Raw genomic sequence first — 23,459 nt, 5'->3', positions numbered from 1 at the left:
GCAAGATAAATGCTTTTTTCACAGAGCGCCGTGTTTCCCGGGGCAGATAATAATGGTTTCAACAAAAGCTGGGCTCTAATAAAAGTTTTAAATGCTGCCAGAAAATGATCCTGACGGCGATAAAGATGTGAAAAAGGATCTGACAACTTGCGAAGAGAAACAAACTGTGGCCATATTATCTATAAAGACGGTCCTTTCCCCATTTTATATATGATGGGGATGGAGCCAAAGTCTGGCTACTGTCCTGCTTTCTTTGTCTCCAGCTGGCATGAAACGTAGGGAAGTTAAATAACTGGTTTGGCCTTCATCTGCTAATATACATTTTATTGTTTTAGGATTTGTAATTTGTATTTGTTTTTACATTGTAAGTCACTGAGTTCTTTTTAAGGACATAAATGTGTTAAATGAAAAGCCAGTTGTCTGGAACACAGAATTAGGGTTCATGCTCGCAGAGGCGTATTGGGGAGAAAGGGCGCCCGGGGACAACACCTGCTCTGGGTGCCTCCCTGCCCCCCATCCTGTGTCCCCCCTGCCCTGGCAGCTTCTGCCATCCTTCCCACCTCTATTGGAGGTCGACCTCTGATGGGGGTGGGCGCTGGCAGCCTGCTGCGAGCCTGCCAAAGTGCCCCTTGACTCGAGGGACGCCCTGTGGGCCTGCGGCAGGCTGCCACCCCCCTGCCCCCCATTGGAGGCCAGCCTCCAATATAGGCGGGGAGGCCAGCAGAAGGCAGTGCTGGGCCGGGAGCCTTCCATAAGGGGCGCCTGGTGGGCCTGTGGCTTTGGTGCGTGGGAGGCTATTTTGTGCCTCCCCCACATGACCTGCTGGGAGGTGCCCGGGGAAAAGGGATACCACCTGTCCCTCTGGCAGGTACACCCCTGCATGCTCATAATTGCTTCCAGTGTGGTAGCCGCTGGGTGCACTGAGTGCTCCGGCCAAGGCCATGTGCAGGACCCAGCCCCCAGAAAGCCATGTGCATGACTCTGCATGGTGTCTGGTTATATCAGGAGGCCTGTATTTTGGGATTTTGCTTATGCTGCTGTTTCATTGCACTGGGGGTGGATGGTAGGGGTTAACTGCCTTTCTAACTGTATTTTCACTGTTGCTGTAGAATGTGGAGTATCTCCAGGTGGTGCTCAAGGTCATTGCTTGCCCATCTCTTGTTATCTCCTTACTCTTACTTTTAGATGCACTTTCCCAGGCTGGGGGGGAGGGGTGGCTGCCAATTTCTTAACTATTGGTGTTTGCGTGGGCTTTTCTCAGTCTTGGCTTTGGCCAGGGAAGATCCCGAACCAATAAAGCTGCTGTCTTTCAACAAGAGCTTGTGTGTGTTTTTGGGATTCTGACAGGTTACCTGCTCCGGCAAGAGTGCCAGCTTACATCATTGTGTAGACAGGTGGAGCCGTGGAGTTCTGCAGAGGCCACATCCTTTGCATGACCCGTTGAATATGGCACTGGCGGATGGAGGTCTGTGTGGTGGGCTGCTACCACATCAGAAGTGGTGATGATCACTGTGAGCAGCCACTGGTTTCGTTAGGGGAGTCATGCACGGAATTTATTTTTAAAATCCAGAATTCCCCTTTTTCATTTGCATAGTTGAACTGGATTGCCAAACGAGGGATTCACCAATTCAGCGGGTCATTTTCAGTTTCTGATTGAGGTCACTCAAGGCGGAGACTGTCTCACTGCAAAAATGTGTTACCAGAATTATCTTTACCATATTGGTAGCTTAGTTTTGCTTATTTGCCTGGTAAATAAGACTGGAAAGACTGGAGGAAATGGTAATGACCCTGTCTACAGCCAGGTTTTCTCAACTACATAATTCATTATATAGAAATAGATGATTTCTGAAAGAGATCTTTACAACCTAGGGGTTATGGGTAATGTGTGAAAGGAAGTCGTGCCAAAAACCTGAAACCCAGGATTCTGTTTTCCACAGCATCTGTAGATCAGTTCTGTCTCTGTTCCTCAGCCTTTGCTTATTTTAATGTATATAAATTGTTGTCAACAAAAATGTCCCAATGCTGCTAGAACACGGCCATACAGCCTGGAAACCACACAGCACCCCACTGTCCCAACATTACTTTTGAGAAGCTTTTACCTAGAATTAACATCTCTCTGAAATAACAACAGTCATCGTTTGCATTTATATCCTGCCTCTCTTCTGTCCGGACCCAACCCACAGTAATGGCAAACCTTTTCGAGAACGAGTGCCCAAATTGCAACCCAAAACCCACTTATTTATCGCAAAGTGCCAACACGGCAATTTAACCGGAATACTGAGCTTTTAGTTTAGAAAAAACGGTTCGCTCCGAGGCGTGCGTTACTTGGGAATTGCAGCTTGGTGAGTAGTGGGGTGCTTTGCTTCAGAGAACAACTGTGCAACTCTTCCAATGGGTGAATCACGACCCTAGGAGGGTTTACTCAGAAGCAAGCCCCATTGCCAGCAATCGAGCTTACTCCCAAGTAAAGGATCACACTTTAGTTCTTCGCATGAAAATCAGTTGGGCTTAACAGCACTTAACAGGGTTAACTACACTGCTTCCCCAAAACTAGGTCTTAGGTTTAATGCTAATAATCAAGGCCAGCAGCCATGGTCAGCCTACCTATATAGGTGTGGGGGTGGGGGGGCACTCTGTTTGCGTGTGCCCACAGAGAGGGCTCCGAGTGCCACCTCTGGCACCCGTGCCATAGGTTCGCCACCACTGCTTTAAACAGATAATTTAAACATGCTAAGGGTAATAATCTTGAAAACACCATCCACAGCTAGGAGGTTCTTGAGTGGATAGAGCTGGGCAGGTGAAGTAGGGGAAGTTTTGAGGGCATCCATTTTATATGCCACCCACTGATTTACAATACATAAATGAAAATGGAAGCTTCTTCAGAATTAAGTCCCTGTGTCACAAAAATGTGAAAGTCTGTTTTACAAATTACTGTAGGAAATGGATCTGTATACCTGCTTGGCCCCGTCTTGACTGGCCAGTCTGGAGAGTACATTTTTTGTATACATACGGCCCACAGCCATTCAGTTGTTTCACAGATGAAAATAGGAATTCTGTCCTTCTGTCCTCTTCCAGGGTTGCTGGCCGAACCTGTCCGCCTCCCTGTCGCGCCTGATGAGGGCTTGTTGCTTCCTGCTGAATCCTGTGTCTGTGTATCTGGGGCTGTCTGTTTTGCAGTGTTGGTAATAAACTGACTGAGCTTCTTTTTTAAAAAGAAAAAAAATGCCCACCAAACAAGAACTGGCAGCCCGGAATGTTTCATCTTATGATCGCTCTGATCACACTTTGTATAAAATAAGTACAGTTCAAGCCGGTTCAGCAAAATGTAATATCTAGGTAGGCCTTGTGCCTGTGTGGAAGGGGAGCAGCGCACTGGCATTCTGTGTCCGCATGTGTGAAATGGTGTGCGTGGGGGTCTTAGAATCAAGATGGATTCCCTCTCCTTTGCTCCTAAATTAGGGCCCCTCCCAGCAAAATCAACGGAAGAGGACTCAGTTGTGATCACTCTGTCTCGTCGGTTTCATTGGCATTTGGATGCGATTAGGTTTTGCTGGATTGTACCCAAGAGAGGGGGCAGAAATCAGTCTGTGAGTGAACACAGGCAAGGGTTTCAAAAGTTATCCCCAATATGTGCCTTAAAGGCAAAATAGGGATAATTGGAAGATGGGAGGGAGGCTTTTAATAGCTAGTTATATAGAAAGAACCAGTGGTGTGGAGGTGAATGGTATTTCACCTGGATCTGGGAGACCCAGGTTCGAATCCTCACGCCGCCCTGTGAACTTTCCAGCTGGATGGGCAGGGCCTCAAACTACCCTGCAGCTAGTTGTTGCTTGCAGGAATTAAAAGGGGAGGATGGATGAACACCCAAGCCACTCTGGATCACCTTTAGGGAGAAAGGTGGAGTCTAAGAGTGATTCTGCACAGCACGTTACCAGCGGAGCTCGACTTGTGTCGAGCTCGGGTCATCCGCACAGCCGCAGATCTCGACACAAGTCCGACTCTCCTTCGACCTGCCAAAGCCGGAGTATCTCGATCCTGCTGCGAGTGAGTACTTTTTCATGAAGTCGTGTCGACCTCTCGTCTCTGTGGACTGTCTGTTGAGCTCGACTCGACTTGACTCGCCCCTCCAGCCAATCACGTTGTTCCTTTCTCTGGACAATCAGGGCCTAGTTTCGCTTGCCCCCAACCAATCAAAACATTTTAAACTAAACCAATCTTAATCTGATACAGCATGCAGAGCATCATTAGAGCCGGAAACCCCCACCCCAGCAAACTTCCTTTGCTTTAAAGTTGCGGTAAAAGGCCGAAGGAATGATTCCTGCATGTGCAGGGTGCTGAGACCAAACTAGGAGCTAGTCACATCCCCATTGTGGCAACTTAAGTGAAAACTCACTCAGAACAAAGGTCTTGACAAATTTCTGGGATGTTCACTTGCAGTGGGTACATTTTAGTCCTTACTCGGCCGCAAAATGTCAGGAGTATCATCAATCTAGAACTGTCCTGATAAGCACCCCAAGTTTAGTGCAGTTTGGTTTCAGAGGGGCCCAAAGTTACTGGACCCTCAAGGGGCAGTCCCATCTCATTAGCTCTTATTGGAAAGAATGGAGGATGGGGCACCCCTTTTGAGGGTCCATAACTTTGGCCCCCCTGACCCAAACTGCACCAAACCTGAGGGGTGTCATCAGGGAAGTCTCACAATTAGGACCTGAGAGTTTTCCAATCCACTTATCATCCCAGTGTGGCCACACACACAGTTTTTCCACCATTGTATGTGGGAGCTGTAGGGATACACACATTGGCCCGTGGACTCTAGAGTCCTAGCTAAAAGGAAAGACGTCAAGTCAGGCAAGAAGGAACAGAGTAGCTGTGACTCAACAGCCTAGCGATGTGGCAGCAAACCCGTCGCCGCTATGTCTCCAGCAGGTTTCTCAAATGTTCACCAAGCACTGCCAGAGATGGAGGCAAACAGCTCCTCAAAATCAGGATCCATGACGGTTCACCAGGATGTTTCTGTGGAAGGACGTAAAGTCGCAACTTTGCGGCCAATTGTGCACTGGTCCTCCGACTTTCTGACATGCCCTTAAACAATTGCAAATTCACGTCTCCATACCATGGGAGAGGGAACCAATCGAGACAGAGGGGTGGATGGCCTGGAGAGTCGAACTCCAGCCACTGAGAGCTCTGAGTAAGAGAGAGCAGAGCCAAGCAGTATGTGCTTGGATTAACTTGGTGAATCGAGCTCATGTACCAGCTTTACATGTAACAGCCAATGAAATCTGAAGCAAGAGGAGGTGTACTTGTATCCCATCCCTCCCTCTGAGGCACCAGCCTAAGAGGAGGCGAGCTCTACTATGTGCTTGGAGCGACAGCCAGTTAAGATTCATGATGAGAAATTCCGGTGAACTCAAGTCGAGCTCAACTGAATGTACTGTGGGGAATCATTCATAATGAAGCAAATAAATGACTGCACTGATGCCTTTCCTCATACTGGAACAGCTGTGGATTTTAACTTTGGGATTAGTCTCTAGGTTGGCTTTTTAGAAGTGTTTTGAAGTCAGGTGAAACTGCAGGTGTTTGGCAGCAGGTGTATTGTTGAAACTGGTTTAAAAAATTTTCATTTGGACCTAAAAGCACTTTGGCAACAAAAAAAGTTACAGAAATTGCAAATGTAGGTAGGTACATTTATTGTCGGGACTTGTAACTTTGTCTGCATTGAGTAATAGTTGTAAAATAAGTATACCTCTTGGTGCTTAGTAACGTAAACAGAGCTATATCTTTATAAACATTACTTATAAATTGACAAACATCACACTTTTCTGAATTCTTAATTTTAAAAGTCCATTAACTTTCAAAACCACTAGTCATCAGTTCATTCTTTCTCTTTTATCTATATATCTTCTATGACAGGTTTCCAATTGTCCAAAAAATTATTTAAATTCATTTCTTTAAGCGACTCTGTAAGCTTGGCCATTTCTGCTCATTTTAGTTAATACCTTCATCAATCTTCAATTGTTGGTATGTCTGGGGTTTTCCTTTTTTGTGCATATAATATTCTTGCCGCTGTTGTTATATATAAAAACAATGATGTTGCAAGCCATTTTTTCTTTTGAAAGTCCCCAGAAAAAATGCATGTGGTCTTGTTTGTTTATTCATTTTTAAGATCTATTAGATTGTTGCCTGTGTTAACCTCCAAAATTCTCTAGCCTAATCATAGGTCCAGCATAGATGGTACTCACATTTCCAACCTTTATACATTTTTGCAAGTTTTTCTGGAGTCATATATCATCGATACATCGTTTTATAAACATTCTCTTTCAAATTAAAGCTTAATGTATATTTAAGGGGTATTGCTCAAACTGGATTGTATGCAGAGGTGGGATCCAGCAGGTTCTCACCAGTTCCCGAGAGTGGGTTACTAATTATTTGTGTGTGCCGAGAGGGGGTTACTAGTGGAGTCTACTTTCCAGTCAGAAATTCAATTAGGTTAAAATCCCATCAAGTCCTGGCTATTTCCTGCTTTGGCTGGTTAGTGAGGGTAGAAAGCAGGATAATTCTCCCATAGATTATGGGCTGTTTTAAGGAAACATATTTTAGAAATATGGTAAAAGTTCCTTCTCATTCCAAGGAAAGTATCGCTACTTTTTGATTCCTAGAAACAAAATTAAGTATTTGAAAGTATTAAGTATTTGACAGGCAGTCAATTAGAGGAGAAGTAGTTGTTTCTGTTGGCAGTGGACGATAGGACTTGCTATAATGAGTTTAAGTGGATGAAAGGGCCAGCTGGAAAGTAGGAACTTTTTTTTACAGTGGGGTTTTTTACAGCAATGCTGCAGAAATTGATTAATGCCCCTTACATGAGATGCCTGGCCACGCCCCCGTCGTGCCCCGCCCAGCCCCATTGGCGCTACGCCACTGTTTGAATCCCACCACCATGGGAACCTGTTACTAAAATTTTTGGATCCTGCCACTGATTGTATGCATGCTTCCTCAGAAGTGAACCCTCCTGGTTCAGTTGGCTTAGGCTTCCAAGTAAGCAAGTCTTGCGCCTTACAATATTCACCAGTGTAAAACATTGTTCCAGAAGGGGAGATGTGTTAATTTGTTATAGCAAATAAGAGCCAGACTAAAACCCACAAGATTTCTTTATTTTTCCGACCTCACAGCTCTCCATGCTCTCAAAATGAATTGTTTGTTAGTCATCATGATTAATTTGGCCGGTTGATTTCCATAAGACTGAAATACAGCTAACTTCCTCTCATTGGCACCAGCATCTTTAATTCTCAGCAGCGGCTGTGACAGGCAGCTGCTTAACAGCTGCTAACAGGCTGTGAATTCACCATGTGGGCTATAATGGTATAATATTCATCGCTATCTTAAATGCTGTTGTGGCGGGAAGCGAGGAGAAGGGAAATTTGATTTCCCGGGGCAAGCTGAGCAAAATGGTACATGTCTTTATAATCAAAATCAAATGCCTTTTGCAATCGTGCATTTTGCAGTAAATCGTTTTGCACCACGGCACAAAGTTTAATGGGGCCTGTTCTGTATTTTCCCCCTCCAGGAGGACATATGATTGCCTTTGCATTTGCCACCAACAAAACCCAGCCTCAGAAGTCGCAGCCACGTGATGCTGCAGAGTCGCAGTTCCAGGCAGTTTGGGAAGCAAGACTAATTTAGGGGTCTCTGGCAAGAAGGCGAACGTGATGACGGCCTGGTCTATGGTGGAAAGGCTGAAAATGGAGAAGAGGCATTGCCCGGAAGAGAGGCCTCTGGAGCAGGACGGCGGGGAGTGCAGCGCCGAATCGGAGGAATGGACCAGCTCGGAAAGTGAGCCGGAGCAGCCCGGCGGCTTCAGGAACAGCACCAGCAACCCCCAGTGGCGGGAGAAAGAGCCCCCCCACAAGCCCCACCGGCAGCTCTGCCGCTCTCCGTGCCTGGACCGCCCCAGTTTTTCCCAGAGCAGCCTCCTCCAGGACCTGAAGCTGGAAGAGGACAAAGCCAACCTGAACAAGGAGTACCAGTCCAAAATCGACTTCGCTTTGAAGCTGGGCTACGCCGGAGATCAGATCCAAGCTGTGCTTTCAAACAGAGCTGGGGAATGACAGCTCATCAATGTTTATTTTAAGCAGAACTTACATGCGGCTTAGAGACAAAGGCGGAGGAGAGCGAAGGACAAACCAGCACTAGGAGGCACAGCCAGCAGCACTGATTCCCTCTAGAGGACCAAGGGGAGGCCAGCCAGCCCGGAACTATTAAGCTGGAGAGACGAAGTTGTAGACAGCTCAACAACCCTAGAGCCAGTGGTCATTTAGCCAAGGCTCAGCATTAGCCATGAGGTTGCGCTCCTTGGCAGCTTTGGGATATTTTTAAAGAAGGCTGTGCTGGGTGGCCACCATGACATGAATGTTAGATTTTGTTCATGACTTTGGTCTGGAATTGAAAGAGACTTTCTGCTTGAAAGAGCAGTAGAGTCGAGGGTGTGACAGCCTGTTACTAAAAACCATTAAAGAGTTTAGATAAATGGTCTCACAAACTGGCTTTTGAGGCTTCTTGGTCTCAAGGGCACTTTGCCATGTGGCATGGGTGAGTAGGGGAACAAAGGCAGTAGAGGACTTCCTGGGTGGGTTCCTGTGGGTCATCAATGGGTGACACCTGCTAGTCAGCAGATCCTTTGGGTGTTCCACAGGGCTGGATCTGAGGGGGGCAGAAGCAAGCTGGTAGCAAGAGGTGGGGAAGCTTCCAGGTGCCTTTGGGAGCTCACATGCAGGATGTGAAAGCAATGGCCTTCTGCTTCTGTGAGCCAGCTGAGGCAACCCCCCCACCCATCCCTTGCTCACCAGGTTGTATTGGGGGGAGGGGGTTGTCTAAGCTGGCTTGTGGGCCTGATTATCCCTCTCAAGTGGTTCTACTACAGCGTGAGCTAGGTATGAGGCCCTGCTGTGTGAGGTGGCTGGCTGAGACCCCGTCACCCCCTCCCCAGTGCTGATGTGGGCTGGCAAACCTGCTGGGGGCTCACCAGTTGAGGCAGCCACCCCCCCACCCCCAGCCCGGCCCAACAAAGTCACAGTTCTGTCATATTTGGTCCTATTTGACTCTCCTGGTCTCGTCAAAGGTAATTAAATTAAAAGGTATTGTCGAAGGCTTTCACGGCCGGAATCACTTGGGCGCTGTGTGGTTTCCGGGCTGTATGGCCGTGTTCTAGCAGCACACTCCTCTAGCCGTTTTGGCACTGCATCTGTGCAAGCAGCATCTTGGAAGGAGATCAGATGGTAGGAATGGAAAGCAAGTGGAGTATATATACTGTGAGGTCAAAAGGTGAGGCCCTCTGAATAGAGTAGCCTGGTATGTGAGTCACAAAGAAGTCTGTAGCCTGAGAGTTTGTGACTCACATACCAGGCTACTCTATTCAGAGGGCCTCACCTCTTGACCTCACAGTATATATACTCCACTTGCTTTCCATTCCTACCATCAGATCCTCTGAAGATGCCAGCCACAGATGCAGGCGAAACGTCAGGAGAGAATGCTGCTAGAACATGGCCATACAGCCCGGAAACCACACAGCACCCAACTAAATTAAAAGGATTTGTTTAAAACAGATGCCTGACTTTCTGACAGCTTCTCTCCCACCCCGAATTTGGTTGATGTTGTTTTCTAATGCCTGCCTCTCCTCTGGTTTTCGGTTGTTTTAGAGAGGCAGTCGTGCCACAGTCCTTCACAGCAAATGCTCTCTAAAATGCTCTGTTTTTCAGCCATGGGAACAAAGAAGGATTTTCCTGTCGGGGGATCCAGCTGGCTGTCGACTGGTTTCTGGAGAAAGGTCACAAGGACATTACGGTATTTGTGCCTGCTTGGAGAAAAGAGCAATCCCGACCAGATGCACCAATAACAGGTAGCCGTTCAAATGTCGCCTGGTTTCCTTCACTTGGCAAAATAATTGCTGTTATCAAGAAGATAGCTTTAAGCTGGTGGAGGTCACTAGTGTGACCTGTCGCAGTGGCGTCTTTTGAAGAGAAGATTGCTCACACTGTTAATGACCCTAAATTCCATCGGATGGTAGTTTTCACCTTTGTGAATTGATCATGTGTCTGCATATGTCTTTTCAGTAGAATTTGGCTACCAGGTTAATGTTTGCATGGAGAAATCGTTGCACTAGCCAAGCAGTGTCACTTACTGTGCCATCCAAAGGGGGAAGGGGGGCTGAAGCTGTTACCCACTGCCAGGGGTAACTAGAAAGTGATTTCAGAGTGATTCCAGCTTTGGCAGCAATGAGCGAGAGTGATTTCAGAGTGATTTCAGCTTTGGCAGCAGTGAGTGGATGCAGAGGCAGGCTGCCTTCAGAGCAGAGGTTCTTTATTGTGATTTCAAGCTCTTTCCAGGCCAGACTGCCCAGTACAGAACGAAACACCATGCCCTTTTTATACAGGTTTTCACCCCAATCAGAGGAGGAGGGAGGGGCAGTCCCCTGCCACATGGCCACAATCTAAAACAAGAGAGGAGGAAGACTTGATCTTTTATTTTGCTGATGGGATTAAGTCCCAGAGAAAAAGACCTTGCCAATGAATCTTGAGATCCTAGAAGTGGAAACTTCAATGAGTCCAATGCAGGTGCTGAGATCCTAGAAGTGAAAATTCAAATAGTCCAATGGGAAGTAGGGTGATGTCACTCCAAATGGCTGGGCACTCCTTGTAGGTCCAAAAAGATTTTTTGATCAGATTTGACAAACTTATCAGATTGTAAAGGGAGTTGTCCTTACTTTTGCATTTTCTGATCTACTTCCCTTGTTTACCTGGCTAAAATAAAACTACTAAAATCCCTAAGGGAAGCTAGCTACTATTAATACAATAAAGAAGAATGTTTCTAATCCATTTCTCTTCTTGTCTATCCCTTAAAGTAACTCCTATAGAATCCCTTGACACTTATAACCAAAGAACCTCCAATACAGGTACAAACCTATAAAAACATACCAAACAAGAGTATCCTAAAATTGTGAGTAGCAAAACCTTAAATCAACTGGAGGAGACCTAAGAGTATAATCCTAAAACATTTAGCAGAATAATAAATCCAACACCAGGAGCTTACATTAAAACTATACAAAGGAGACAAAGGCAAGAAGAAATTCATGTGAAATACTCAGCACATTTGTTTATATATACATGTTTCTTTTCTGGGACATGTGGAGGCTTTTGGACAACACTGGTCTCTTTGCTCTGATTCTTAGCCAGTGTAGTTCGGTGACAGGCTCAAGAAAATATTTTTCCTATTTTCCTGGTGGTAACAAAGCTGCAGTGAGAGGCTGACATCTGCGCCCCCTGCGTTGCACAAAGTGGCACAGGTGTGGGCATTGGGCAGTTTACCTCAGCGTTGGGCTGCTTCTGAATGCACAGCAGCCAAATCCAGAGGATGCCCCCTCCCCCCGGAATGGGCTTTTAGTTTAATTGCCTGTGCTGACATAATGGGGGGGGGGGTTTCCAGGGGCATTCCCAGAGGCGGAGCCGATGTTCGTTGGCTTCCAGTGGGCTTTCAGTCCGAGAACATCTCCTATGCTGGCAACTGACTTACGCCACCCAAAAATGTGGCTTGAATTTGTTTTCCCTACAGGGTTTTTCAGGCAGATGGGGATCTCTCTGTCTTTCCCCCTTCCCGCTCTCCCTGAAATCCCTTTGGAGGTAGCAGGGGGAAATCCGGTGGTTCAGTCTCTGACCGCCACTCTATGCCCACCCTCCTTTGTTTTGGACTGTCTGCAATGCAGGTGACTGATTTCTTCAGGCCTGCCAGCTATGTACAGGTTGGCCTGATTTTGTGGTGTAGGGAAGGTAGCATTTCTGTACTTCAAAAGAAGAAGAGGGATTTCTCTCCTCCCTTTCTCTCCTGTAAAGATACCCAAAAGGGCTTTCAAAGTCCTTCCCCTTCTTCTCCCCACAGTAGACACTTTGTGAGGTAGGCGGGGCTGAAAGAGCTCCACACGAACTGTGACTAGCCCAAGGTCACCCAGCAGAAATGTAGAAGTGTGGGGAAGCAAATTTGGTTCATAAGAACCTAAGAACTAGCCTGCTGGATCAGACCAGAGTCCATCTAGTCCAGCGCTCTGCTACTCGCAGTTCACCAGATAAGACTCCACCACTCACGTGGAGAAGTGGGGAATCAACCTGGTTCTCCAGATTTAGAATCCACCTGCTCTTGCCCACTGCGCCATGCTGGCTCCAGTGAACATTTCCTTCCCTTTTTTACGGGCTGTAGAGCACCGTAGGTGAGGCTGGTCCCTGGATTTTTCAGGCAGCTGGGGATTTCTCTGTCCAGCATGCAGAAATTGAGCTCACACTGACTTTTAATTTTGTTAGATTTAATGAGGCCCAGTATGGCCAACCAACCAGTCACCAATCCTCTTCCTGCATTATACCCAGAGGTGGGATGCAGCCTATTCGCACCTATTTACAAGTAGAACCGGTTTACTAAGGGTACTCTATGATTCGGAGAACAGTTTATTAATGAATTAACTCCACTACAGGGGACAAGGGGGTGAAATCTCTGTCCCTAGGTTTTATAACAAATCTCGATCAGAGTGGGGGATGCAAAATCACCCCAAATTCCTCATTACTTGCTTTTGATGTGTATGAACTGTATGAAATAATACAATGCTCTTGTAATTCTATTTTTTATTTGTTCATTGGGTATAAAGGTTAGGAGAAAGTATCAATATAGATAAAGATTTTCCATTTTCTTACTTTTCCCTTGGGAATTTATATTGGAAAAAGAGGAGTTTAAACCTCTCTTTCTAGATTAAGTTTTTGGGATCTCTCCCTCTATTGGATTTTCTTTCAAATTGGGTAGATAAAATAGTTATAGGAATCTGAAGGGGAAGTAGAGAGTAGGGAGGGAGGGAGGGAAATATAGAGGAAGGAGGGAGGCCAGTATGGGATGTTTTGGATTTGGGGGGGGTTGAGAGAGATGGACAATTAGATATGTTTGTAATATGTTAACAATTGTAAACAGTTTTTGATTTCTCCTTACTTATGTTATTATTTAAAATCAATCAATATAACTAGAAGTTATATTGCTTTTTTAATACTTAAAACAGTCATTATTTGGATCTAGAAGTGAGAAGTGAAGGGGAACTTCACACATAAATTTGCATGCCCTGTATGCTACACAGCCCCATCCAGGAATGTCACCCTGCCCCCAGAATACCTGGCCACTTCCATTAATTACCCACAGCCCAGCCCCAGTGGAGCTTCGCCCACTGTTTGAATCCCACCACCATCGGAACCTGTTACTAAAATATTTGAATCCCACCACTGATTATACCATCTAAACCTGCAGTTAAGAGAACACATTGCTGCTTTGTGTGTGTATGAGGGGAGGAGATCCCTACACATCTGGGAAACCAGCATGCTAAGAAGATGGCCAGGCAAGAAGCCCTCTCTCTGGCATGCCTGTTTCCCCCATGAGTTGGGGTTTGGTTTTAACTATGGGAGAGCATTCAATCTGTGACCCGTCACCTGCAGTCTGAAGTGATACAGTCCATCAGTAGTGTCATCATGGGGCAATTGAGACTGGCACCAATATAAGAGGAACAGAGCAGGAGGAATATATGTTACAGTATCCAAAATACCTGTACACATCTTGAGAGCTGATCTAATCTGACAGCTGCTCCTCCCAGCACCTTGTCAGAACCAGCTGAAACCAGTCAGCCGTTCTTCATTATGATTGGTTACTTAACAACAAACAACAAAGAACCTTTATTGGCATAACAACATTATATACGCAGATCCACTTAACCAAGTAGAGGGAAACTAAAATAAATGTACAGGTAGAGAAGGGTGATGTTCAGGATTTGCTCCTAAAGCGCTGTTTTATATACAAATCCAAAAATTTGGTGACTGCATCGTTTGCATCACTACTGGGGCTGTCCAACAGAAAGGTCATCTTTTGCAAGTCAGATGCAGACTCTTTTTTGAGTAGCTTGGGGGTGACAAATGGCTGACTCTAGATTCCCTGTAAAAGTGGACAATGAAGTAAAATATGGTCTATAGAGTCAACACAATTCCCGTTGCATATTATGATTCATTATGATTGGTTACTTGTTATATAAAAGAAGTTCTTGCTTACCAGCACTAGCTCTTAGGGATTGCCTATTGCTGCAGGGCATGCTGCCCGTTTGCTGTTTGAGTTCCTGTATGCACTGTAAATATCTGCACTGTGGATAAAGTTTTTCCTCACAGTAAAACTTCTGCATGCAGTGGTAATTGCTTTCAGCTGTGCTCAGCCAGTGCTTAGCCGCACCTTGCTGGCCTCGGTAACAGGCTTTCTCTAGTGTAAATTCAACTCTGTGACAATATCATGGTGAGCATGGTGAGTTTCACTGTGTGCCAAGTACCACTTTATCACCTGTACAGGTTGCAAAGAAAAGTCTGGAAGTGTGGCAACGGTAAAGGTAGCATAAAGTGTGCAGGGCGAAAGGCACCTCTTCTAGAAAATACCGTTGAAATCTGTGGATGAAAGGTCACGGCCCAAGTTTTCTTGAGATAAATAATATGGGTCAAAGCGTCTTTCTCTCGCTGTTCCAGCTGCATAATTGCCAAGCCCGGCATCTTCCTTATCAGGAAGTTTCTCATATAAATCTAATTTTGCAGATCAAGAAATTTTACACAAGCTGGAGAAGGAAAAAATCCTTGTCTTCACACCATCTCGGCGAGTCCAAGGCAGAAGGGTCGTCTGCTATGATGATCGCTTCATAGTGAAACTGGCTTATGACTCGGATGGCATCCTAGCAGTGTCCAATGACAATTACCGCGACCTTCAGAATGAAAAGCCAGAATGGAAGAAATTCATCGAGGAACGGCTGCTGATGTATTCTTTTGTGAATGACAAGTAGGTTCACTTTTCCGTAAGGGGAATAACAGGCCTTAGCATTTAAGTGTCGGAAGGCCTTTGCTCCTGTTCTCACTAGTCATCATCATCATCACCATCATCATCATCAACCTTTTATTGGCATGAGTTTATAATGCAACAGAAGGGTTGAGGAGGGTTAAGTTGGAAAGGATTAAGTTCTAGCGGTCACCAGTTAATTGAGTGGGAGATTTTGTTAAAAGAATTTTTTAAAGAATGCTAAGATCTGGAACAGATCCTACATTACCGAAGCATATAAAATTTATGATGTCTGGGATCTCTAGAGAGCATTGGTCGCAGAACAGATAAGAAAGTTTTAACTTTATCTGGAGAGGGGCGCGCGGTTCTCAGTATCAGGGATCCTATGCCTACTGTCTTCTGGTTGAAGCATGTAAGAAGTCACAGTCTACAAATTAGACCTGGGCATTATATGGCCCGTGCGATGACACCATCTGTCCTTGGATGACCCTGGCTAGCCCCCCTACCTTGCTGGGCAGCGAGGCGCCTTTGAAATGCTTATATGGGAAGCCCGGTTGCCTTGGCTGCCGGCTTCTGCGGGGCTTTCAAAAGCGCCTTGCCCCCCTGCCTTTTGGTCCGGCCCTCCACAATATTTTCTGTTTCTTATGCGGCCCCATGGAAAAAAAAATTGCCCACCCCTGGTCTAGAAGGACGTGCTCGATTGTTTCGATGTCTTTTCGTGAACAGGGACACGTTCTTTTTCTCACTAGTCCTTGGCAGGAAACTTGTTTTATTTTCCCCGTATTACACATGAGGGGAGGGGAGCTCTCTTGTTGGCTAATGGGCAAATAGTTGCCGTGACTTTGAGCCGTGGGTCCGGTTCACATTCTTAGCCATGCCATTATGCTGCAGTTTTAGGTAATTTGTTGGCTGATGCTATTTGCCTGTGATATTTTCCCTACACCAGGTTTATACTTACTCAGCTTGTTGACCGTTTAGAGTATGGCCCCAGCTAACTGAAAGTGCCAAGGAAGAAGCCCGTTATTCCGGAACACAAAAAGCAGCCGTGTCCCTACGGTAAGTTCATGAGACTTTCAGGTTCCAAAGTTGGCGAAAGTGGGCCTTTAAAAAAAAAAGAAAAAAGAAAATACATGCATGTGTGTGTATTTGATAAGCATGAAGAGTATAGTCCAGGGGTCTTCAAACTATGGCCCTCCAGATGTTCATGGACTACAATTCCCATCAGCCCCTGCCAATTATGAAAGCTGACTATGGGTAGAACTCCTTGGGAATTAGTAGTCCTATAATGAACATCTGGAAGGCCATCTTCTAATCCTGGTATAGTCTATTGATAGAAATTAGAGGAGAGGGGCAGAATCGAGTGAAGCCTGGTTTGAGGAGGGGGCCCTTTGGAAAGCTGTTGGAAAGAGAAGGATCCCCACTGAGCTGTATTTTACAACAGCCCCAGTTTGATGTTTTTATTTAAAGGGAAATTAATAAGGATCATTGTTCTTAGTAGAGAAAAAGAAGTGTGTGGCAACGCCATCAGGACCATAAGAAAACCCCTGCGTTCAAGTATAGCCCATGTGTCTGACTGACCCTATGTTCTAGAAACAGAAGGACAACATAACATTGCCACAAAAATGTGGTCATGTTCAGTGTCTATTGATGAGTCACCTAGTCTTATAACTTGTTGCTTAGAGCAGCTCTTGATTTGATAAATTGGAGTTTTCACATCCTGTAAAAGTCCCACATTGCTATTTTAGGTGCTCTGAAGGGGAGATGGGGCGCAAGCCCAGAGGGGATTTTCACAGAGTAGTTTCTCCCTTCCCCCAGTAATCCCCCTTACCAGCGGTTTGCCTTGTTTGAGGGTTCTCCATTTGAGAAACGCATGGCCACAGGATTACTTGTACATCCAAGAAGAATTAGTTGTAGAAGTTATCACAATCCCACCAGTATTCGACCTTTGTTAAGCATAAAGCTATACAAGCGTGAATATAAACTATTTATTAAATTTAAAAGAGTTGGCACGGCACCTAGGGGTAGTTTCCCAACTGTTTAAAATCACACGCCCATTTATAAAAATATGGCGTAGATTAAAAAATTTTGTCATTTCCGACAATACTGCGGCATTTGCTTGAACAGATGCCATAGTACAACTACACTTAAAAGGCAGGATTAGGATATTTCTAGCCATTCGTTATTCACAGCCTATTTACTAAAAAGGTATAACCTTCCCCAGGATCTATAAATGGTATATGTGAAGTTGTCTGCAGCCTACCTTTTGGGATATTTGCAGTGTCATCCTAATCAAAGTTATCCCTTTCTAATCCCACTGCTTTCATTGCTTGGGATGGCGCTGTTAAGACCCCCAAGCATCTTGGCTGCTTATGCTTTTTATTTTTCTCCATTCATGTTCAGGGGACTAAGTAACCCAAATTTTCTTAGTGATATTCTCACAGATCTCTTTTGAAGGACCGTATCTAATCTGGGAGGTCTCTTTCCAGGGAAGAAATGCACGTATGGACACAAATGCAAATATTACCACCCCGAACGAGCAAACCAGCCGCTGAGATCTGTAGCAGATGAACTTCGCATCAGCGCCAAATTATCTGCTGTGAAAACAATGAGCGAAGGAGCGTTGGCTAAATGTGGCACGGGGACTTCTCTTTCCAAAGGAGAAATTGGTTCAGAAGTGAAGCGCATCGCTCCCAAACGTCAGTCAGATCCAAGCATCCGTTCCGTGCCCGTGGAACCCGAGGAACGACTGTTGATGAGCCGGAAGCCAGAGGCCAACTCTGTTCCTTCCCTTGTCTCTGCGTTGAGCGTGCCAACCATTCCACTTTCCAAAAGCCATGCCGTTGGGGCATTGAATACCCGCTCGGCAAGCAGCCCTGTGCCAGGGTCATCTCAGTTCCTCCATCAGAAGTCCTCCTTGGAACACATGGCCAGTGTCCAGTACCCTCCCATCCTGGTCACCAATAGCCACGGAACTTCCATCAACTACACAGAACAGTACCCGAAATACGAGTCTCTAGGAGATCCTGGCTATTACTCTATGCTTAGTGATTTCTCCAACTTGAGCATTAGCAGTATGCACAGCACAGATTATTATGGGACTGACGTGGACCAAGGAATCTACTCAAGGAACTCTAGTCCCTGTCCAGAAAGTTGCTTAAGCCACACAAGTAACGATTCTTATTCTTCGTACACGGACTTGTACCTGGGTGTCGGAGACGCGGGTCCAGAAGACGGCGTCAAGGTGCATCGACTTCCCCCACAAAGTCGTCTCCAGCCGTTTTCCCACGGCTACCACGAGAACTTAACGAGAGTCCAGAGCTACGGCACTGAAGGGTCGAAGCACCTGCCTCGCAAACATTCCGCATCCCATTTAGCGCTGCACGTCCAGCATCCGGTCGTCGGCGCGCGGTCCAGTTGCCCAGGGGACTACCCCGTGCCTCAGAACGTTCACCCGTCAGCCGCTTCCCAGCCAAGCCGCGCCCTTGTCATGACGAGGATGGACAGCATTTCCGATTCTCGGCTTTACGAAAGTAACCCCGCTCGGCAAAAAAGGCCGCCCCTTTGTCGAGAGCAACATGCCAGCTGGGACCCCTTGCCGTGTGCAGCTGACGCCTACGCCTACCATTCCTATCCCCTGAGCAGCAACCTCATGCAGCCGTGCTATGAGCCCGTGATGGTGAGGAGTATGCCTGAGAAGATGGAACAGCTCTGGAGGAGTCCTTGGGTGGGAGTCTGTGGGGAGCCCCAAGAGCCCCACATTATCCCAGAGCACCAGTACCAAACGTATAAGAATCTGTGCAATATTTTTCCTCCCAGCGTCGTCCTCTCCGTGATGGAGAAGAATCCCCACATGACAGATGCGCAGCAGTTGGCAGCTATGATCGTTGCCAAATTGAGAACGGGGCGTTAGAACAAGTATTTTGAGTTCTCCTTGAATTCCGAAAGATGAATAATGAACACACAGTGCAATTACTCTGGAGGAGATCTCCATTATCCAAAAGAGAGCCTCCGCTTGTAAATATTTTCTAACCGCAGAATACAACTCTGCATATTGTTGTAGCAATTATATTTAATATATATGTGTGAAGCATTCTGTAAAATCAGATTGTGCTATAAATAGAACTATTTAAAAGATTTTTACAGCGGCGATTTTTTAAAAAAGGCATTTTACAGGAAATGCAAACCTTATGCATGGATGTATCATTGCTGAATTCGAAAGGTCAGGTGTTGGTATGTCTGAGACAGAGTATTCAAACTATCAGCAATTATATTGCATGAGTCAGTGTATAGTTTCAGTATTAACTGCCATGTTGCTTTGTAACAAAATTGGGCTTTTAAAATAAGCCCTGCGCCCTTGGAAAACCCTCATAGAAAGGCATATTGTCTGTCAGGCATCCATCTTCAAAGAGCGACAGCAACACAAGCCCAGTCAGGTGACTGGATGGCTCCACGATCTGCCCACAAGAGCAGTGGCTGTCCACTCCACAGGCTCCAGTGTGTATTTTGGAGAAGGGGCCATCCAGATCACATTCCTGACATGGGGGGATCTGCGTTGTGGGAATTTCCGTTTACTCACAAGAAGCATTGCCTCACCTTAGAAAGAATAAAGTGATGGCCAGTGTGCATCTGGGGCCCACAGTGTCCATATTGGACATATTGTAGCCTGTGCTCTTTGAGTTTGGAACACGTGCAGCCAATGGCAGGTAACAAGATCCTTCGCTGTTGGCTGTCGTGGGTTTTCCGGGCTGCGTGGCCGTGGTCTTGTAGTTTTTGCTGCTAGTGTTGTGCCTGCATCTGTGGCTGGCATCTTCAGAGGCATGTCATGCTGAGATTTTTTTTTTCTCTTGTGGCAGCAGCACATCTTACCTTTACATATCTCTGAAGGTGCCAGCCATAGATGTGGGCAAAAACCGCCAGACCACGGCCACACAGTTGGGAAATCCACCACAACCAGTAGATTCCGGCCGTGAAAGCCTTCATCTGTCCTTTGACACTTGAAAATGTGCGCCTTTTGAAAGTTGCGTATTAAATTTCTGATCTGGGGAGCCTACTCACTTTAGACGACCGTTTGACCACACCAGTCGGGAATCGGAGGCGTTTTAACCAGTCCAGGTTAAATTCTGTGTCCTTGCCAAAAGGTTTAGGTGTCTCAACCAAAAAGGTACAGAGCAAATTTTGTGCCTAATGGATGCTGATGTCTGAATAAGCAAATCAACCCCCCCTCCCCCGCATTTTTGGTTGATCAGCAAATCAGGCTTATCTGGGAAAGGGAGTCTGTGACTTCTTGCCAAATTTCTTCAGTTTTGCACTTTAAAATCCATGCAAAAGTGTGCGTGCACTTCCTGGACCTCTTTCTGACAGGGCAAAATTAGATTATACCCTGCTGTGGGTGTGTCGTAGTTTGTGCCAACGGGTGAATTATTGCCTTCAGGGGCTGGCCACTTTATGTTGGTCAATTGCATGATCGAGGGGCATCAATGGGTGTTGGTGGCTTTTATTTTCTTTTTGTAAGGCTGCACTGAGTGGGACCCCCTTTTTAAACCCATGTGTATTTCCGCATTTTTGAACCACTACTAACTCGATACGTCTCGAGCTAGGACTTGTTGACTTCTACTGTAGTTTTTTTTCATGAAAGTGGAGAAGGCCCGGTTTACGGCCTTTTGTTTCTTCATGAGAAGGTGTGACACTGCCTAAATGTTTCTTACTATGAAACACACGGAACGTGAGGCTGCAGTCAGGGTTGTTTCTGGTGTTTTGATAACGGCTTGCACGCTGCTTTTCTGGTTATTCGTTCATCCCATGGCCAAAATCCAAACACAAACTGTCCGAAAGAGATTGTGCCCTGTGCTCAGGTGCTCCTTTGCCTTGTGCCAACTGTGTGCTTTGGGGAGGTTCTGTGGAGGGACCGACGGGCAGGAAGTCAGGCATCTGACCAGCTACAGGTGACCCGAGCTAGGCCAATATGGATCCATTCTGCTAGGGCCAGTGGTGGCGAACCTTTGGCACTCCAGATGTTATGGACTACAATTCCCATCAGCCCCTTCCAGCATGGTCAATTGACCATGCTGGAAGGGGCTGATAGGAATTGTAGTCCATAACATCTGGAGTGCCAAAGTTTTGCTACCACGGTGCTAGGTGCTTCCTCCTGGTGTGAGGACCCTTTGTTGAGCCTTTAGCTTCAAGGGGAGGCCCTTTGCTCCTGGGGAATGGATCTGCAGGATTAACCTCCCCCCCAATATGTCTTCATTGAGATGGGCACAAGACTGGTACTCAAAGCAAAAGACTAGACCACTTTGACTGCGAAAAGTTGCCTAGCACAAGGGACGGAGTGCTTTTAAATAGCCACGGCAGAAGTGTGCTACTGGTATTCACACCACAAGCTGTAGTTTTAACACTTGAGCCACTGTAGGACGATGTGGGTTGGCATCCCTCATTGAGGGTGACCATCCGGAACACCAGCTGTTGTATCCGGTCTTTGAGGAAGGCACAGCGGTGGCTCCGATTGGCACAGTACTTGAACTGGCACACCGTCATCCACAGCGACTTCCAGAATACTTGACATTTCAATCTGGATTTTTGCTTGTTTTTTTAAAAAATCCCTTCAAGCCAGATTTCTCAACCAGTTTGTCGGGATGTGATCTCTTGGCCATTCACTTACATTCTACTCAAAGCAGCTGACAGCAATGCCTCAAATAACCAGAAATGACCTTTTGTTTGTTGATACAAATTGTATCTCTTTCTTGATTGTATAAAATAAATGTACAAAAGCCATCTCTAGGTTAGCTTCGATATTGTACTTTCATCACTATGTTTGTGACACTGTGTGTCACACAGAAGTGGCCCATGGAGGATTATGAATCTTTTTATTTAAAATGGGCACTTTACAGTTTCTAGAAGAACAAATACAACTTTTCAAATCCACTTTATTAATGTAACGTGCACAAAGTCTGTGCAATTAACGGCACCAGATGGTGCATAAGCTGTCTTAAGTCTATTTATGAAATGAATGCATTCTTGCAAATGGATTTCTCTCTTTGTAAAATGTATCAGTGTTAATAAGGTAGATGTTGATATTTATATCCAGTGCTCTTAACAGTAAAACTGCTGTAGATCCTGCTTTGGTTCTCGACGGAGAATTGCTACGGCGTAATTTAAGTTCAGCGTGAACATTTATTCACCCGCACCTTCTAGCATGGATTTGTGTTTTTGTAAGTATAAGAACAGATGTTTCCCTTTTTACTCGGGCAAGGGATTCAGGAGGAGTCCCTCAGCAAGTGCTGAGCAGAAGTGACTGCATGAGTTTTTATTGGGGATGTTTGCTTGTAACCACCTTGTCGTACACTTCTGAATATGTGGAGATTTTTTTCAAACCTCTTTTGAGAGCTTTTGTTGGGAAGAAATGTTGGTCTGGAGAGGTAGTGGCAGAGCAGAACTGCAGCACGCCTCTTTCTGAAACTCCTCTCCCTAAACTGATCCCGCGGTTATTTTTCTGCCCAAAGATTCTGTTTTTACAGGACTACAATTCCCATCACCTCTAGAAGGAGCCTGCACATTTCCGCCTGCTGTTTGTTTTTCTTCGAGAAACTTTTCTGCCAGGTTTTGTTCTGCGTCTTCCGGTAATGCCCTTCTATCCATGCTTTCTCTATATACCAGGTTCAGACATTTTCACTGGCTTGCATCTCTTAAGTACTGGAATTTCTTCGCATAGAAGGGATGAGCCGCAAAAGTCACTTTTACCAATACGTTAACACCAGACTTTGCTTTAAAATGCTCTTTTTGAGAGTACAGTATTCAATTTTTAAAAATTGTGTAACAAAACAGCTTCAGAATGTGTCTCTACATAGGTTTTAAATAGCCCAGTGACCAGATAACAGTAATTCCTCATTCATCAAATATTAATTTGAAATTTGAGTTTCTGTAATTTATTGAAATATATGTTTTCAGTTTGCTACTTGGCTGAGTTGTGTCTGGAAAACGCCAAAAGGGTATTTATTTGAATGTGATCTTAAGTTAGGTGCTTTTTGTAAATAGTAACTGTTTCCTTGTATGGTTTCTGCTCGTACATGTTATTTGAATACTGTTAGTCCTGTTGATGTATTATTGAGCTACAGTAGTTTGCTTTCCTCATTTGTAGGATTAAACATGACTGTTTAATTGTTGTAAAAAAAAATTATAAGATCTCTTTGGGTTCTTTGGTTGACCCAAATATAATGTAAGTCTCAATGACAAAGAGTGAAGATGGGTTTAAAAGCCAATTGACCTGACCCAGTACGAACGAGGCGTGTGTAGAAGCTGGCTTCTGTGCATGCGGCCACATTGGATGGTGGAGCTGTCTTGGGGTGTTCATTCATCCAGGGCTTACTGAACTTCCTGGATGTGCCTTTCCATCCCGAAGGCGATGCGCGCCACCATCCAGGGCCACTGTTGGTCATGCGCAGCTAGAGCGGGGTCAGGGCCAGCACGCGGTGTGGTCTGTGAAGTTTCCTATTTTTTGTGCAATGCTTGATTTACAGATGCATGCTTGAGTCATTCACTGGCATGGGCGTGCAGGCTGCCTTTTAAAAAAGTGTTTTCTAAAAGTTAAGTAGCCGATAAAA

The 23,459-nt window shown here is 45.6% G+C and overlaps 1 protein-coding gene across 1 annotated transcript in view; it reads left to right on the top strand.

Moving 5' to 3' along the window:
- Positions 1-23,453, top strand: part of ZC3H12B (zinc finger CCCH-type containing 12B) — a 37,899-nt gene extending 14,446 nt beyond the window's left edge. Inside the window, 6 exon segments of the mRNA XM_048514736.1 lie at positions 7,559-8,309; positions 8,311-8,333; positions 9,747-9,886; positions 14,628-14,865; positions 15,809-15,918; positions 17,349-23,453. Of these exon segments, the coding sequence (XP_048370693.1) occupies positions 7,701-8,309; positions 8,311-8,333; positions 9,747-9,886; positions 14,628-14,865; positions 15,809-15,918; positions 17,349-18,772 (2,544 nt within the window). The 5' untranslated portion in view covers positions 7,559-7,700 and the 3' untranslated portion in view covers positions 18,773-23,453.
- Positions 23,454-23,459: the final 6 nt, after the last annotated feature.

The sequence above is a fragment of the Sphaerodactylus townsendi genome, linkage group LG13 (assembly GCF_021028975.2).
Source record: "Sphaerodactylus townsendi isolate TG3544 linkage group LG13, MPM_Stown_v2.3, whole genome shotgun sequence".
Classification (NCBI taxonomy): domain Eukaryota; kingdom Metazoa; phylum Chordata; class Lepidosauria; order Squamata; family Sphaerodactylidae; genus Sphaerodactylus; species Sphaerodactylus townsendi.
This window is presented reverse-complemented; position numbering and strand designations above follow the sequence as displayed.